Here is a 19,194-nt window from a genome sequence, read left to right on the forward strand (position 1 = left end):
GAATGGTTATATCTGAACAGTGGTTTAGAGAATATTAAATCACAAGATGCTTTTTCCCCACTGATATAGAAAATAGCCATAAAACAAAGTTCAAAGTGTCTCATTACTACAAGCCACCATTCATATAAAGATAAAACTATTAAAATATTATTTTTTAAAAAATCAAGTTATCAACCTGTTTTACTATTCACTTAGATTAGGAATTGGTGATGTATTACCATTTGTGCTTAATGACACTAGCTATTTTTTATTAGCTAGTATCCTCTTTGTAGGTAGAGCATGAAGCTCAAAATTTATTATGGTTCTCTTGATAGAACTGTGTTGGAGTGAAGTAGAAGTTTGATTCTAGAAATTTCCTCAGTCAATGGAAAAAAATGAAGTCTTGTGGCCTGGACTTTCATGAATTCAAACATATGCAATGACACATCAAAGAAATGTGAGATATTTGCAATTACTGACAAGAAATAAAGAAGTATGAAGAAAAATCAGACTGCTTTTTCATAATCCAGGCAGGTAGAAAGAAAGATTTATGCAAAAGGCTACTTTAATTTTCTCCTTGCTACTTATTTTTCCTCACTTTCCTTGAAAGCAGGGTACTTTGCTATAAAATATCTCCTAAAAAAGCCATATTAGTTTAGACAGAAATTACTTCAGAGTCAAGTATTTTAAACAACTTTTGCATTCCTTAATATTAAGCATTTAAAGTATTTATAGGTTTTTCTACTGTTTTGTGTCTTTATTTGAAATTCTCTCTGATAAAAATGCACACATAACAGTGTTAAATGACATCTGACCTCTTTGAATTCTGGTCATGTGATGAATAATAGCTTTTAAAATAGTTAAGTGTAAATACAGGAAGATGACTAAACTCCTAAACTTTTATCTTCTAAAAAATTCCCATCACTGCCAAAGCTGGTGAAGCTTCTCTGATGGTTACAATGGTGGGAGCACTAGGGGAGAAAGGCTGCCAAGTGCCCACAAGCACTTTCACTGTTGTACCTACTACCTATCCCCTGCAAATCTCTGTTCCTGCCTTTAGAAGATGAATGGCCACACATTCCTTGTCACATTTGGTTTTCCTCTCACAGAGCTTAATGTTGGGAAACTTAACATAAATACATAACAGACAAGGACAAGGACCAAATTTGTTTAGCTAGGCTGCCAGCAGGCTTACTGTACTACCCCCTTTCCAACATCTAAAGAATGCAACTATCTTCTCTCTTTCCTTTCCCATGTAGCTTGAGAATTACATCCAAGACAGTATGAAGAAAGAAATGGTAGAGATCCAGCAAACTGCAGTGCAGAACCAGACTGCAGTTATGATTGAAATAGGCACAAACTTGCTAAATCAAACAGCTGAACAGACCCGCAAATTAACAGATGTTGAAGCACAAGTAAGTAATGAATTTCAACCTCAAAATGCTTCTGCTTCCCAAATACTACAGCCCTACACTTAACACTGTTGAGTGTTACACGCTTCTGTTCAAAAATTAGAAGTCAATCGTTGTGACCCACAGTTCTACCCAACTTAAGGAAACATTAGTATTTGGTAATACATAGTTCCATCTCAAGAGAAGTGTCACTGGAGTGATTTTCATTACAGTAGCATTTCAAGTAAGTCTAAAAAGCCAACTGCTAAATTAATCTTTAAAGAGAATGTATTTAAAACTACTATACTATATCCAGGCATCACTTGGGTCCTAGAGTGCTTTATACTCACATTACTCTCATTACTAATCTTAGCTAAATGAGTCTCTTCAAACTGTCTTTGCTCCATTTACCAGCTTAATTGCTTTTTTAAATGAAATCTTTCCTTTTTTATTTTTTTAACTTATCAAAAGAACTATGTCTTTTTAATTAATGTTTTCACAGATAACTCTAAGTGGGTAACAGTTCATTTCCAGCACAATGCACTGCATTATGGTAAACAAAGGGACACATAAATCTGAGATTAATAAAGAAAAAAGAAATTAGCAGACTGCTAGAAAAGTATATTCACACAGAAGTAAACCTGCCTACTGTACATTTGCTAACTTCAAGCAAAAAACAAATGTGTTTTAATTGAACAGCATTAAGTACAATAAGACATTTTCTTAAACAGAATGCAGATAATAGCAGAAGGACAAGTCCAATCCATGTAGAGTGGTATCTATTTGTAGTTTTGCAGATATCGTAGGAAGATGCAGATCTTTAATTGCCAAAACAAATAATGGATATATCATGCAGCACATAATATTTTGTATAATATAAAAAGTATGCAAAGCCTAAAATCCATGTTAGATGTTTTACTATCTGTAGAATTCATCCAATGAATTAAATTGAATTTTTTAACCTAAATCAAGACTTGTGAACTCTTGGATAAACTGAAAATTCATAGCTTATATGCATACTGAGCTGAACTTTCATTGTATTATTCAGGAGCCTAATATTTTGCACATGTTGAGAGAATGTATTTATTAATTCACAGTAATGTCTTTATGGAAATTACTCAGTTATTTTCTGCTTAGAGGAAGAAAATCATCACTGTAACTTTCCTTCTCTGCTTGAAATTACTGGTGACTGGGTTAAGGGCTTAATTAGCAACATAAGGAAATTAACCAAACAATTGCTCTCTCAAGGACACTTACTTTTGGCAATAATTTTCAATTACACTTAAGTGTGAAATCATGTCCTGAATGACTATTTAACATGAAGGACATGAGTAATCAATTCTTCCTGTCAAGGAAAGCCAAATTCTGTTGAATTAAAAAAAGCTATTCTAAAACAATGAGAAAATATTTCTAGAAAACTTGCCTTAAAGTAATGCAATACAAACCATAGAGTATCATACATGTTTCCCAGTATCTGCATTTCTTCATTTAAAGATGTAAATAAATTGTAAACAATGCATAGAAAAAGGTAATATTAAAAAGCAAAGAATGAATTGAGTAAAGTGTGGTCACTTTAGTTGATTTGCTTCATATGTTTCATGAAATATTAGTCATATGTTTCACATGATAAACACTTCAAAATATAATTTGGGATTGAATAGGAGAGAACTATCAAGTGATTTCACAACTGTGCCAAGATTTCAGCTAGAGACTTACTTTCAACACCAGATAGGGAAAACAACTCATTCTTTGAGCCACAACTGTCATAGTTCCAGTAATGAAATAAAGAATTATCCAGTAATGAAATGAGAATTATCATAACAGAGGGGAAGGTATAACAACAAAGCTAAAGTATACAATAACTCTCATCAGAAACATAGCATACTACTGAAATATTCCCAATGATATAGTGTAATGACAAAATTAGTTCAACACTGTGTATTCTTCTTCATTCTCATTCTATGAACATTTGTGCCTAAATTAAGTGTTGAAAAATATTTTTTAATCATAGGTGTACATAGAGATTGGCATGCTTTCACAACATAACAAAATGACGATTTATTTAAAAGATGTATTTTTAAAAGAAATTTCTTTTTTTGTAAATTTTTTTTAGGTATTAAACCAGACAAGCCGACTTGAACTTCAGCTTTTGGAACACTCTCTTTCAACAAACAAACTAGAAAGACAGATTTCAGATCAGACCAATGAGATAACTAAATTACAAGAAAAAAACAGGTAAGTTTGCACAGCCCAATAAAATGCTATTCTATTAAGTGCCCTTCTAATAGTTTTAGAAACAAATGTACTCAAGTAGGAAAATAAGGGTTTGTACAAAAGCTCTCCAAACTGATTACAAAATGTTGCCCACACTCATTACAAAGGTCATATATTACTTAAAGCCTAGGAGATTCATGCAGGTTTATTGTGTTCTATTTATATATTGTTCTTCACTATCTAAAGTTCTCCTTTATATGAGGAACTTAAGGCTAAAACTAAAGCAGTACTTCTGTTGTACCAATTTATATTCTTCTTTAGACTTTTCCATATGAATTTGATGTAACCTGACTCAAATTAATTGACTGTAACCACATCTCCAAAATTTTATTTCCATGTAGTACATAGCTATCTTAATGATTAAAAAGGTCATTGCTACCATTTTTTTACCTAATATATAAGTGAGAAAAATAAAGCACTGATCATATTCAACATTCCTCAAGAGTCCATGTTTTTGAAATTGACCAAAATCCAACTATTACTCCTATCCTCTTCTGTACTCGGCTGTGCTCCAAAGGCTCATACCTTTTTTCAGCTAGCTTCGTTTCCATATCACCACGGTCTTTTTTTACTTTTGGCAATAAATAGTTTACAGAGGAATCTAAAAGCAGCAATAACAGTAAGTTTTCTCCTTCAAAGCAATGTCTTTCAATGAGAACCATATGTGCAAAGTGCTTTTTCTTTGAAAGAATTAGCTTAAGAAACCCAGGAGACATGTTTTGACATTTTTGTTCACTACTCTACTACATTTATGTATGTTCCCTAAAGGTTTTATCTACCAACTTAAGAAAAACAAGTATCCTTATCAAATGGAAAGCAAAGGAAACACTGATTTTCAAAAGGTCATGTTTTTTGGTGTTGAACTCAGCAGACTTTAGACTACCCTCGTAACATCCACATAAAACACAAAAGCATTGTTTCTCACTTAACAAAATACAATCTGCATTGAACTAATCCACTTGAAACATAATTATATATAAGGTTCAGGATTTTTTTTTCAGTAACAGCAATAGATTTCAGGTGAATTTCTCTCTTCTGGCTATGCATCTTTTAAGATCAGCTTTCTCAGAGTCTATGTCAGAACAATTAGCAGTGAAACAATGTTCCTAGCCGGTTACCTAATAATACCAGCTCTAAAATTGGAGAAGGGTAACCCATCTTCAAGTAACTATTTGCATGTTTCCCTGTCTTAATGCCATAACATTTATGTTAACTATGTGTTTTATTATAGGATATTTGAAATGCTCAGTTACATCTTTAAATAAGTTCCATCTTTTAATAGCGTAAACCCATGACAACTTAGTCACTTTATCTTTCCTTTAATAATGTTGAATTATCAAACACCCAATTATTACATTTTTAAAGTCTGCAATACACACTGTAGTAGATAATGTTGTTTATTAGTGCACTTACATAATAAATGAAAGCATATGTATCAAACTAAACTTTCATTTAGTTGTCTACTGCTTGCATAGCATTAGAGAATGAAGTTGAGTGTTTATGAAGAAAGAAACTTATACAACATGCTTGATTCTCTTGTCATCAGCTCAAAATTGTTTCTGGAGAGCCTAATTGTAATCTTTTATTTAGCTTTTTAGAAAAAAGAGTTCTTGAGATGGAAGACAAGCACATGCTTCAGCTGAAGTCAATAAAAGATGAAAAAGATCAGCTTCAAGTCCTAGTAGCCAGACAGAATTCTATTATAGAAGAACTAGAAAAACAGTTAGTTACAGCTACAGTAAACAACTCAGTTCTGCAAAAACAGCAACATGATCTGATGGAGACAGTTCATAGCTTGCTTACTATGATATCGACACCAAACTGTAAGTCAAACTAGACATGCTTATATCATTTCCGTGCTATTTCCTAATTTGTGTACACTGGTACCTATAATCTTACAACTAGTTCTGACACACTTCTGCTTCTCAAAAAGTATGTATTTTTTGCCTTAAATTTTGCATCCAAGTTAATTAACCTACATTTTAGGGGGTGGGAGAAACAACCACATTTATGTGATTTCTTTTCAATATTTTATTTATCTTCTCTGGTTTATTTATTTTCTTAACCAATTCTCCAGTGGCTCAACAAAATACAGAGAAGCCAAGTATTATTCATCTCACATGGCATTCACATGTGTGGCAGTATACACTTGCTTGACCATATATCTAGGTGAGACTGCATATTGTAGGTCTGCAACTTATCTTCCTGGCTCACAGAGATTGTTTCTGCCACCTCTCATTGCTTTATAACACAGAGTTTATCAAAGAAAGGATGAATTATAGTGGCTACCAAAGGGAAAGGAATAAGCACAGGCATAGTTTTTAGCCCCCCAAACCAGAAAGCACCAGGCCTGGGCAGCAGGTACTCCCACAAGTTCTTCACCAAGGTATCCTTGTTCATCCCAAAAATCCCTCAGCCTAGCAAACCTTACAGGCTATAATCTCACCCCTAAATGCCTGACAACTCTGCAACAGATCATAGACACCAAGCATAGCTTTTAGATTTATGCAGATTCACGGGTGCCATAAAAAACCCACACAAACCATAAACTAAAAGTTATGGCTACACAGGATTTAAACTGTTCCTGCCTTGAACTTCATGTCTGATATGGAACTTGGACAGATTAGAAGCTGATCTAAAAGACTGTAGAATCTGGCACAGTTGCCTGTAAAGTTCTCAGGGCTGCAAGTACAGAAATATACAGAACCCCTAAAGAAAGGATTTAAAATTAAATACTGGGAAAAAATGTTAGAAGTTGTCATTAGAATTTAAAAGACAGTATCAGTGGTCTATGATATATTACTGTAAGGTGGATCACAGACAAGGAAAAGGGTGTTTGGAACTCCTCACTTTTAGTATAGTCCTATATGTTATTATCATAACATAGGTTGTAGGTTTTTCTAAACAAAGTAAATTCCAAGTTTTTTTGTCTTCATAACTGACGCTATTCCCTTAAATACCAAGGCTGTACATGTTCCTGCTGATGTTATCTGCTATGCTAGTGCACAAATAAGTAAACAAGTCAAAGTCATGTTGGCTACAGCACCATTAAACCCAGAGTGGAAAAAATAATGAGTGTTTGCCAAAAAGACAAAATTAGCAGGGAAAGCTTCTAAGACAGTATGCAAACAATAGAGTGTGGAAAAGCAATTAAAACACTGAATGTGTTATTTTTCTATTTAAGGCAAAGCACTTAAACAGGTAAATAATGAATAAGCAAGCCAAAAAACATAATAAGCAACTGTAATATAAGCACATATTTATATGGCAACTAAACCTTTGTAGTAACTGACTGTGATTGTTAGATTAAATTAAAAGGGAAAATACACAGAACCAACCCCAGAAGGGTCAAATATGAAATATCAGTCAGCAGGCGAAATGCCAGGAAATTCCAACCTCCATAGTTAATAAAGAACTGAACAAAAAGATGAACCTTAGATTGTTCTGTTGAATAAGAAGGCTTAGACATATGAAAATGTATTTTTTGCACAAATGAATTCCAGAAGGTATGTATCTTTAGTGAGTTGGGCTGACCTACCAAGCTTCAGCTTGGTACATACAAAGTTATTCCTACTCAGCACAGGGGCAAAAAAAAGAGCTTAAAACCTCCTAAGGGTAGTTCCACCAGTCTGTTGCATTACAACTCATTTCACAATGTAAGAGTACTGGCCAAAAGTCATTATTAACCTAATCATTTGCTACTTAGGTATGTATATAAATAGTAGTTCATGCATGCTTAGGTTGTAATGCATGTAGGAATCCAGCAAGGGCAATGAGTAGAAGCAGAAACTGTTCAACTGAATGAGATGCAATATCCTGAGTTTTCTCATTCAACATATTAGTAAGTGTCAGCACTTTTCCACCTATCAAACAACCACAGTCCTATCAGAATAATGTCTTTAAATGATGTAAAGTAACATCACACATAATAAGTACCTTGATCTGTCATTTCTTTCAGGACCAGACATAATTTTTGGAACTGCTTTAAGCCAATTACTCCATAAATTGATTCTTTGTAACTTTCATTAATCTTCTCTTAATGCCTTCAATTTTATTGTATTTTTAATAGCTAAGAGCAAATTCATAGCCAAAGAGGAGCAAATCAGCTTCAAAGACTGTGCTGAAGCTTTCAAATCTGGACTGACAACAAGTGGAATCTACACTTTAACAGTTTCAAACACTGCACAAGAGAAGAAGGTAGGATGACTATAAAGAGCTACCTAGCCATACTGCATGTTAAAGGTTATTTAGCAAATATGCTATTTTAAAGGCTAGTTAATAGTGAAGTTTACTACTTACCAAGTTTTTTTATAAACTTTTAATCACTCCTAGATCTGAGTATCTTACAGGAAGAAAAAAGTCCTTCAGGTGAAATCTTGGCTCAGTTGAAATGAAAAACATTTTGTTGTGTGCTTCATCATGCCAGAATTTCATTCTTTTCTCCACATAATTAATGTAATTAAATCAATAAGGTAGTGTAATTTCTTTATAAAATCTGTAACTCCAACAGAGTTGCTCTGCATGATCAGCAGACTCCTGTCTCCTTTAAGTTCTTAGTTCCTTCATATGCCCAAGGGGGTCTTTAGGTGGCAAAAGGAGGTAAAGTCAGGGGCATGGAAATCTCATGGATTTATACTCATGAAACCAATCTAGTAGTACTGGACTCATGTATGGGCTTCAGTTCTTGTATCACAGAGTTTTAAGGACATTTATGTAACAATTAGATTAACAATTAGACACTGTCTAACAGAGAGGACTTTTCTGGGAAATACTGCCATGGAAAATACTACTACTGATTCATATAAAAGGTGAGTTTGCAGGGGTTTCACTAGATCAGTTTAAATTCCTCTATGGATATTTTTTCCCCTATGTGTTTAACTGAAATGAACTTCAATGTCAATTTAAGTTAAAGCAGTATGCCATACCTATGTAGAAAAGACCTTGAATTAAAAATGGCACTCATTGGATGATACATTGGATGCCTGACAGAGATGCTCCATCTACTGAAATAAATAAAATGATAAAGCATCAGAGAGTATAATTTAGTTGAAACAATCAGTAGAATCTGAAAGGGAGAAAAGTCCCAGGTTGATTGTGAGTATAAAGAACCAAAAACCTGGAGCAAGCATTCAGAGGAGTGGGGCTCTCATGATAAAGGCACAGCAGGCTAAGGGACATATGAATATAAAAAAATGCTTAATATATTTCTTAGAAAAACACGAAATAATTTTATTATGTTTTTATTTTCTAATTTCTACTGTAGATATTTCCTTTAGACAAAAATTGAAGTATTTTACAGAATTCCTAAGGCTCTACTTTATTGCATTAGAAAAACTAACAGAAAATGTAAAAAAAGCAGTGGAAAAAGAGGTGCAATGTGGAAAAGGAATTGGTAAAGCTCTGACAGAGAAAGCAATTTTTTTTCCCAAGCAAAGGTTCAGAAATGAAGTTCACTGGTGACTGGACTTTGAAGTGCCAGAACCTCATTTTGCCCATACTAGACTGTGATCTTTACACTTACAAAGCTCTCAGCTAAAGGAAATAAGCAATTTGTTTGGGTAAGATCTATAAAATACAATAGATATAACCTGTAATTTTTTGTAGATATAATCCAAAGAAATTATTTGCAATCTGCTTCTCTGGGGAAAAAAAAAAAAAGCAACAAAAAACCAGCTGTCGTTCCTTCAGAATAATCTAGTCTAAAAACATCAATTTCACAGAAAAATGAGTTACATAAGATGCAATGAAATGTTTTATTGTACATGAAGCTGAATGGAATTTAAATAGCATAGATATCTAGAATCACAATTTTAAAAACTAAAGGAGATGAAAGCTACTGCATCTCCAAAGTAATGAAATGCAGCAGTCTTTGTTAGACAACTCAGGAATTACATTCCTTGGATCTCTTACTATGACTTGTCTCAAGCTTTAATCTTTGGTTTTAATTTTACTGTCAAATATAGTATACAGAGCATGCATATTTTCTAAAAGCAGACACAAGTGGATGACATATTACAGAATAAAAATTTGTCATAAACTTTAACACTTTGCATTTTCAAAAGTACAAATGTCCTAGACTATAAAACATTAAATGCTTTACACTTGAATATAGAGACTTTAAATGCTTAATGCAAATATCCATTTTGGTAATTTACTAAGTTAAAAAAAAAGTAGTTAAATCATAAAAATTACACTTAGTATTAAATCAGTCATTTAATAATATTAAAAAATTAAAATCTTTTTTCTGTCCATTTCAGACAGACAAAGAAAGACAGGGAATGTTTTACTTACCGCATGACATTGAAAATAAGAGACTAAAAAGTTTTAACCTGATGTTGATTTTTTTATACAAATATAAATGCATAAGAGGTGTTGTCAAGGGAAGTGAAGGTTAGGGACAATCAACATGTTACACCATTTTCAACTGTTTATGATGTGGATAGCTACTCAGACCAGGAAACAGAGTGACCTTTTTTATTTGCCAAAAGTGCTGCACTGCTGTTTATGTTTTTGTCTTTTCCTCTTGTAACACCTTCTGACCCAACAGGCTTATAAACAACTTCTGTGTAATCTGTAACCGATCCCACGTTACTAATTTTTCTCCCATCATAATCCAAAACTAAGGAATTGCATAGGACTACTGAGAGGAAAACAATTATTTAATTCCATTAATATTTTCAAACTTTCCTGTTCTGCAACAGGACAAAAGCTAATTCCTTTTAAAAACACTGAGGAAAACAGCAAAAGACTGCTGACATGAGGAAAAATGGCAGAGGCAAAACTATGGAAAGGCAATAGTTTTATGCTTACAGCAACCTCATGAAGCAATTAGACTGTTGTTCTTATCTTGTCACATCTTCAGGAGATAGAGATAGCAGAATACAAAAATCACTGGACATAATGACTCCAAAGTGTTCAGACAACAGCTGAAAGTGATGCAAAGGGTCACTGCAAAGATGTGGAGACTGCACTTGCTTTGCTATAAAAACTGTCCTGGCTCTTCATCCTGATAACTCAGCCTGAGCCTTACCATTCCCAAAGTAGGTCTGAAAACACTTATATCCCAAATACCCTCTTACAGTGCTACAGCTGCTAGAACTGTAAGTACTGAAGCACTTCACAAGATACATCAAATTCTCCCTGTTCCAATTTGTTGTAACTTGAGAGGCTAATCTCTTTATTCTTTTTGGCATCTGTTTGAAGACTCCTGCTGCCTTCCTAATCTTGGTATCTATTTTTATTAGTTTTATGAAATGTTACATATCTTTCTTTTGAATATAAAACCTAGAATAGGTTGAAAGGTCAGAAGAGTTCTCTTCTAGTTACAGTGTTAAAAGAAAGACTTAGAGTTGATTGACGTGAATTTTTCTTGATGTGGAAAAATTATACTCCCAAATTTATGTAAACTTCTAAAAATTGTTACTGGTAAGAAAAATCTATATGAGGTTTTTATAGTCATCTCTTCAATTTCTCATTATGGTTTTCAGTTCCTAGTGAGTTGCTTTTTCCTTTGGGAACTAATTTGCAGTCCCCAGCATTTATCTCAAAGTATCTAAAGTATCTATTAAAGCTAGTTGTCTTACCACTCACTTAAAAAACGGATACTACCTGTAATATATTATGATAGACATTCACAGTCATTCACTATTTATATCTTAATCTCATTAGAACAAAATAAAGTGCTATTTAAAGGCATTGATTTTTTCGAAGTATTAATTCCAACTAAATTGAAGTTTAGTCAACAGGCATAAAGGAAATTGCACATAACATTCAGAAATATCAATTAACAACTACAATAGCACTATCAGACTGAACCCACAGCTCAAATAAATTAATACATGGCCTCCCACTGTACATAATTAGAAACTACATATTTCAGAGAAAGGTGAAACAGTTCTATTGTCCATCTGGCTGCTTATACTGTTCTTTTAAGTGGGCTGAAACTTCAGAGTCAACAACTCTATCTACAACCAGTGATATTTGATCATTGTTAAATGAGCTTTTTAACTTGCATTGATGCTTAAAAAAAGTATTTGCATCTGCTTTAGCCCATTCTCTTCATAGCCCTCTGCAGAAATTAGTTTTCACATATACATTACACATCATGAGTTAGCCTTCTAAAAGAGATTTATCTTCTCTTATAATACCTTATCTTCAGCCTTTCCTTTGAAGGGAATTTTTATTTTAACTAAATCAATTTATGATCACATTTATATCATCACATTTTTACCATCACATTTTTATCAGTCATTAAATACAGATGTTAGTAAAGCCAAACAAAAAACAAACTTTGAGGTGTACGGAATTGCATACATCAGTACAAATTGAGGTTTCAATTAAATTCCATTCACAATACATACTTTAAAAGGTATCCAATTTTTATCCGACTTATCCAACTTTTTTCCTTATTTTATCTTCCCTAAAAATCTCCAACTGAATGTCATGTATTTTCTGATGTTGAGCAGAGTCTACTGCAAGCTTAAAGCACAGTATCTGCTTTGGATTTCCAATGTGCAACAGCCTGTTGAAACACTAATATATTTGATATTTCAGCTGTTACAATTTTTTTTCCTCTCAAAGGTCTGATGCCTTTCAACAGTATATATGACACTGCTTGAACTGTAGGTACTCTGATCTATATAAATATATAGATGTGAGTGTATAACATACCCTAAAAGAGTGAATGAAATTGAAAACTTAGTAAGGAGCACACTTTACTTCCCCAAGTGACACACATAACACTACCACAGCACAGAAGGAAACTGGCTTCACTGCAGTCATACTTTTTCAATGAATTTCCAGGATGTCTAACAGTTCAAAGAGCTCAAATCTCCTAATTGCTAACACTGATAAGACAGTCTCCTATAGAAGAGGATGAAAAAGACATTAGAGCTTTAGTGCCACCCAGTCATGATTTGGGGCAATTATAGACATATTGTAACAACCAGCAGTTAGGCAAGAAGTAAGACTACTGAGGGAACTGTTAAACAATGAAGGAAACATCCAAATTAATAATGAAATACTTGCCTAGTTTCTTTTAAAATTATTTATTTAATTACAGGTGAAATATCTTATCAAAGTGGAAGAAGTCAGGTCTTGCCCGTACTACTATAAAAGGGAAGCACAACTTCACTTATTGGATAAAAGATCTAGAATACAGTAATTCAATATGTAATTCAATACTCAAACTAGAATTCAAAAATTTTCAAAGATGTGAAGTGATTCTGAAGAAGGCTCTGAACTTCAATATCTTGGCAGAAAGTGGTCAAAAAAAAATTAAACTTCCAAATGAGAAAACATTAACTGAGAATTCTCCAAACAGGAATTCTTGTAGAAGAAATTCAATATATTTCTTAAAGATAGTACTAACATGCAATTTAAAGAGATACTGACTTCACTTTGGCTTTCATTGTACTGTCTTACACCAGCTTAGCTCCACTGACTTCACACATCTAGTTATAAGTTCTGTTAGTTTTCAAAAAGCAGAATTAGATGCAACAATTTGAAATCCTTTCTCAGGAAAAATTGTACTAGATACTTTCATATTCACAAAATTTTATTGTTAATTTATCCCCTACTTCTCCCAAACGTCACTCCAAAATTCCAATTAATTTCCAAAATACTTTTTTCCCATTAGCATCTCTGCAGTATATTGGCACATTCAGTAATACCTTTCACCTCTGCTGCTGAAGTGATTTAATTTGGGAGACTGATTGAACAAGTCACCTATAAACTTGAATTTTACTGTGCCAGGGATGCACTTATTGGGTATTTGAAAACTGAGTTCAGTGAACTGCTTATTACATGTCAGTCTTTTCAAATTTCTAGCAATAATCTGGTAAATTCAAAGGTGATTTAGGAATATTTGGGAACATCTTATAGTTGTCATTTTTTGTTCAAGCATAGATGTTCATTGCAGTCTGTATAATAACATGGCTTTAAGATACAACTTTCAGATAATATACTTAGATTTAACTTTGCGGTCAGGCCATTTGAAAAGGCACTGAACAACAACTGTGATAATAAAAATATATTTCAGTTTGTTCATGGCCTGAACTTAACAGTACCTATGCTCTGAAAAGTCATGGGGAAATTTGAGTGGATCTCTCACAAAAAAGATGGAGAAGTGAAAGGTGTCATTTGTTAAGGTATTCTGTTAAGTGTGATATATACTGAGGAATCCCATTTATTTGTGGACAACCACAATTGATTTGTATGAAAGCTGTGAAAACTTGCATTTTTAAGTTCACTCGTATTTTGCGCATGACTTGTGACTATATAGAAGGATGCAAATTACATGATTTCTGGTTTTGTTTTGCTGTGACTGCATGCACTTAGGCTGTTATATGCTTCCTTTGGTAGGCCTATTGTGACATGGAAACTGGTGGAGGAGGTTGGACAGTTATTCAGAAACGAGAAGATGGCACTGTGGACTTCCACCGGACATGGAAGGAGTATAAGATGGTAAACAGTGTTCTCTGAAGCCTTAATATCAGCTGTTATTATTATCTGAAATCTAATATGCTAAATTTATATTAATAGCATCCTTAGAATGTAAGCAACCTTAAGAAGTTCTCTTTGTCCTCAGATGCTCATTTTGAAAATGTCAGAATAGTGTAAGTTGTTTGCCTAAGCAGACTTGTAAGTGTGATGTTTGTTTTTAAAGAGAAACCTTACTTTTCTTTAATCAACTGTTCCATCATATGTCTACATTTTTTGAGTTGTTTATATTTGTGTTTCTAGTGGCAACAGTAGGAACTGCTCCAAATCTACTAAGTAATATTGATTCAGTGTTTCAGATTCCTGAGCACGTCCTTGCTGAAATCAACTTTTTGAAACATTACAGATCAATAATGCCCATGGACACAGTAAAATTCTTAGTTGACAGGCTGAAAACTATTAAACTTAAAAATTGATAAAGTGATCTTTTCAAACTGAAATGAAAAAAACCCACCCAAACAAAACTATTTAAATATACAACTTGAATTACAGGGATTTGGTGATCCTGCTGGGGAGTACTGGCTGGGAAATGAGTTTGTTTCTCAACTCACTAATCAGAAGCGTTATGTTCTTAAAATACAACTGAAAGACTGGGAAGGAAATGAGGCATATTCATTGTATGACCACTTCTCTCTAGCAAGTGAAGAACAAAAATACAGGTAAGCAGAAAAATCAGATCTAATTAAAAAAATGTTCTGATAGTAATCTTTCTAAACTGTGTAGATGCATGGCCTTATTTCATACAAATCATGACTATTTTCCAGCTCACTCAGAAAGTAATGTTTTCTTCATTTTTCATCTCTTGCCTAAAAAAAAATTTCTTTTTCTAGAGGAGAAAATGTGTATTTTACTAGTGCATCCTGAGTGAGTATAACACACAAAACACAAAGATGACGAGATAGTATGGAACAAGACAGGATACATGTGCCAGTATAGTGGGTGACAGTGCACAGTCATTAGGACAATAGGAATCTGTCTGCAGTTGCTATCAAATTTTGATTCCCTGCAATAAATATATTTCTGGAAGGTGGATGACTAAGATGAATTATACTGCAAGGATTTTCCTTGTCACTGGCTTTTAGGTACTGTCCTGTTGTCATAAAGAGCACACTGAAGTGAGGTGGCCTTATCCTTCCATGAGCCACTGGCTAAAATTCTCAATAACTCTCCTACCTGTGAAAATGGAGCAAATATGCATTTCACTCATCACCAACTTGTCAATTTAAAGACCAAATTTTAATGGACCTATTATTTATGTTCTAATCCTGTAAAATGTAAAGGTTCACAATTTCTTCTAAATTCTTGGTTAAAATAAGAAAGAATACAATTTAAAAATAAATATTTAATATAAATATTATAATAGTATTATATACTTTAAATTGTACCATAGTATTACACATTTTGAAACAGTACCAGCCACAGCAGAAATATATGGGCATTTCATAGTTCATTCACCAGGCTCTCTGTAAATGCAATAAATAGTTTGATTTATTATAGAAGAAATTAAACACTTCACAGCACAACAGATGCTTTCCTACTACATGGTCCATGAAATGTTTCTTTGTAAGAATCTTGCAGATTCATGGAGCTTTGGGTGACTGGACAGAAAAATGGTCTACATTTAGATGATTTTCTCCAAGATCTCTAGCAACTATTTGTTGTAAATGAAGTCAACCTGACACCTGAGAGACCTGATGCTGTTATTTCAATTCAGGTCTTATATACAAACAAAGCAATTCAAAACTATCAGCATCTGCCCCTCACAAAATGTTAGATCTTAATGCTTTGGTTGTATTTAGTTGTCCCAACTCCAAAGTAAATATTTTTTCATCTGGAAACAGTCAGAATCTACAGCAGAGATTTTTTTTAAAGTAATGCTTTAAAATACTTAGAAAGGCAACTTTTACCAAAAGGTGTGATTACCCTTGTCCATTTACATATTAAAAGATAATTACTGAAAACTAAGATGGTAAAAGCAATTTTATTACAATATACAACCAATCAAGGAATTCATTATAAAATCGAGTGTTTTAAAGAATGTATTTAACATTATGAAAAAGAAAAAAAATCCAAATAAAGTATTCAGTTAAGAACATCTTCTGTGCCCCATTCCTGGCAATGTTCAAGGCCAGGCTGAATGGGGCTTTGAGCAACCTGATCTAGTGGAAGGTGTCCCTGCCCATGGCAAAGGGATCTAGATAATCTTTAAGGTCCTTTCCAACTCAAACAATTATTTGATTCTGTGATCCATTACATTAAATGATTAATAGATCCATTACGTAAAAAGATTAATACATTCTGAATGCTGGAAAGATTATGACTTGGGCCGTAAAACTGAAATTTCTTCATATTAAACTGAGATCAGAATGGACTTTGTTTGAATCAGACTTCCTGATCTCAAAGCTATGAAGTCAAACCAGGTTGCTCAGAATTTTTCATCTGGGTCTTGATAACCTCCCAAGGTTACAACCTACTTGTCTTTCCTCATGGTAGAAAGATTTTCTGATATGCAGTCAGAACATCTAATTCCAATTTCCATCCATTGGCTCTCATATTCTGTTATACTAAACTGTACCTTTAACAATTTATTGTTAATCACAAATAAATAATACTATGCTTATAATAGACTTCAGATGATATTTGAGGACCCAGCCTAGGCTCATACCTTATACTTGTAACCTTTAATATAATTTATGCTAGAAATTGGCTTACATAATTTTGAACTCATCTTAAGAAAAAACAGTAATTTTTTAAAGATATTTTAAAGAAAATCTGATGAAAATCTTAATGAACTGATTTTATGAAACTTAAATGAATAAAAACTAATTAATTCTATTTTAAAATAGGGAATATAAAATGGGTTAAAATAATCTGTTCAACTACCAAAGACAATTTCTGTCATAAGCAGAGAATTATATGCAAGATGAAGACTGATTGGGGGACAAGTTAATTCTCCTCAGACAATAAGACTTCCTCTTTAAACAAACAGAATACCTCTGAGAAACATGAGCTATTTGATACAGAAATGCAATCACCCAAAAGATATTGTGGGAGCAGAGGGTTCACGTCCTTCCAATTCAAGGTAACACAGGAATAGCTGTGTAATTGTCCTGCCCAGTTCAGTGCCCTGTGTCTCTCCTCACTGAGACTGCATTGGCACCCATGCAAGCAGAACCCAACAGCAGCAGCCTCACTGAAAGCTTACCTTGCCAGGTAATTGAACCAAACTGAAATACTTGCGAAGAGCTAACGCTAAAATTTATGAATGATGTGAAAAGGATAAGTAACTAGGACAATGGAAAGGGAAATATTGAGAAACTTCTAAAATATCATTTACTAGCTCAGAATTAATACTCCTAGTAAGGCTGTCATCTCATATATGCGGGGTTGTAACGCTAATTTGCTGTGTTGTACTAACAGAAAAATAGGAATCAAAAAAGTTTTGGCTTAAACTGTAATAAAATTTTGTAATAAAAATTATTGCATGTGCTGTTGCATTGAAGTACAAAAATTGAAGCACTTTCAGTATGAATTAATACATGATCTGCATGAAAAATCCTAGAAGTTACTACCTACCTGCTCTCTTTTTCTTCTAATATGACATGAACAAACACATGTTCATTAGAATATTGTGCTGACTGTTTCTGTTCATTTGAAAACATTGTACTGAAAAACAGCTTACAGCAGCACATTGGCCAGAAGAGAATTAAACAATTTGAACAGGATATTTATTGCAAATTATTCCATCATTATTTTGCAGACATCTTCCATCAACTTCCACGTAATAATTGTTTTTCCACTTTTCACTTCTACAGGATTTACCTTAAAGGACTTACTGGGACAGCGGGCAAAATAAGTAGTATAAGCCAGCCAGGAAATGATTTTAGCACAAAGGATGCAGACAATGACAAATGTATTTGCAAATGTTCACAAATGCTAACAGGAGGTACGAATGTTTTTATGTTTCTCAGTCTTCCTATTTTTATTGGCACTGAAATTGTCTATGGGATAAATAATTTTGACTTAGTAAATTTTGATTATTAAAAAAGTTCAAAACTCAAAGAGAGAAATACTAGTATGGTGACTCTAGATGAAGTATTTTACCATTTGATGAAAGTTAGTTAAAATAAAACCAGAGCAGTGAAAACTGGAGGGAAAATAAGTCCCTGAAGTTGGGGTACAAGAAAGTATTTAATTGTGGAACTAATCAGAGACATAGTAGATTCCTCTTCCAAGGAATGAGGTACATTCAGAGATCAAAATACAACTCCCTGCAAAAAACCTCTTTCAGAGATTCAGCTGTCAGTGAAATGGCTCCTGATTTTTCAGGCATAAGCCCTTTCCCTAACTACCCAAATGTAAAACTCCCAAGAGCTGCTGTGTGCTGCAAGTGCCACAGAAGGGTACAAGAATTTAATTCCTTAGTCAATATAGTTATGAAGTGGTAAAGATACACCACAGATATATCTACATTTTTCTAATGATTGTTCACTAGTTATATTTGAGTTCTAGGTAGTATTTTTATCTTCAACTACACAAGTAATTCCATATAATGTGTTCATCTAGAATTCCACATTCTGAAATGTAAACAAGTGCTTTGTAAATTTGGCTTCTCTTCGTGTTATCTCTTAAGCAATTGTTCATTTCCCTATAGCACAAGCTCCAAGAAAAAAAGACAGCTTCAGTTTATCCAAAAGGACAGTTGGAATACTGCCCTGCAAAACAGAACACACACACACTATCGCCACCATAACAGAAATATAAAAATATTATTTTATTAATAAAAATAATTTTTTTCTTATGACCCACTAAGAAGTCAGGACTATACGGATACAAAGTACATTTGGGCTGTTTTTTCTCCTTTTCCTTCTTATGATGTTTCAGGAGGTTTTGAACAAAACAGCGCAGAGAACTGAATAATTCCTCTAGAAAGAATTAAGAATTTCACTCATTAAATCTGTGAAAAACAGGAGTTTACCAAAGAGTAGATAAAACCAAAGGCAACTCAGTATCATTATAATTCAAGTTGTGTTCTGCCCTCAGACTGTCA

The 19,194-nt window shown here is 33.4% G+C and overlaps 2 protein-coding genes across 3 annotated transcripts in view; one reads left to right on the forward strand and one right to left on the reverse strand.

Annotated features, from left to right (window-relative positions):
* Window positions 1–19,194, reverse strand: part of MCPH1 (microcephalin 1) — a 121,861-nt gene that overhangs the window by 56,213 nt on the left and 46,454 nt on the right. The window lies entirely within an intron of this gene.
* The window catches only part of ANGPT2 (angiopoietin 2), a 41,868-nt gene that overhangs the window by 21,048 nt on the left and 1,626 nt on the right, over window positions 1–19,194 (forward strand). Inside the window, exons 2-8 of one of the 2 annotated variants that reach the window (XM_054629227.2) lie at window positions 1,239–1,394; window positions 3,484–3,605; window positions 5,235–5,467; window positions 7,714–7,841; window positions 14,007–14,108; window positions 14,637–14,803; window positions 17,960–18,090. In XM_054629227.2, the coding sequence (XP_054485202.2) occupies window positions 1,239–1,394; window positions 3,484–3,605; window positions 5,235–5,467; window positions 7,714–7,841; window positions 14,007–14,108; window positions 14,637–14,803; window positions 17,960–18,090 (1,039 nt within the window). The remainder of the gene's footprint in view (window positions 1–1,238; window positions 1,395–3,483; window positions 3,606–5,234; window positions 5,468–7,713; window positions 7,842–14,006; window positions 14,109–14,636; window positions 14,804–17,959; window positions 18,091–19,194) is intronic. The other variant, XM_054629228.2, reaches the window with a different exon arrangement.

This window comes from Agelaius phoeniceus, chromosome 3 (genome assembly GCF_051311805.1).
Source record: "Agelaius phoeniceus isolate bAgePho1 chromosome 3, bAgePho1.hap1, whole genome shotgun sequence".
Taxonomy (NCBI): Eukaryota; Metazoa; Chordata; class Aves; order Passeriformes; family Icteridae; genus Agelaius; species Agelaius phoeniceus.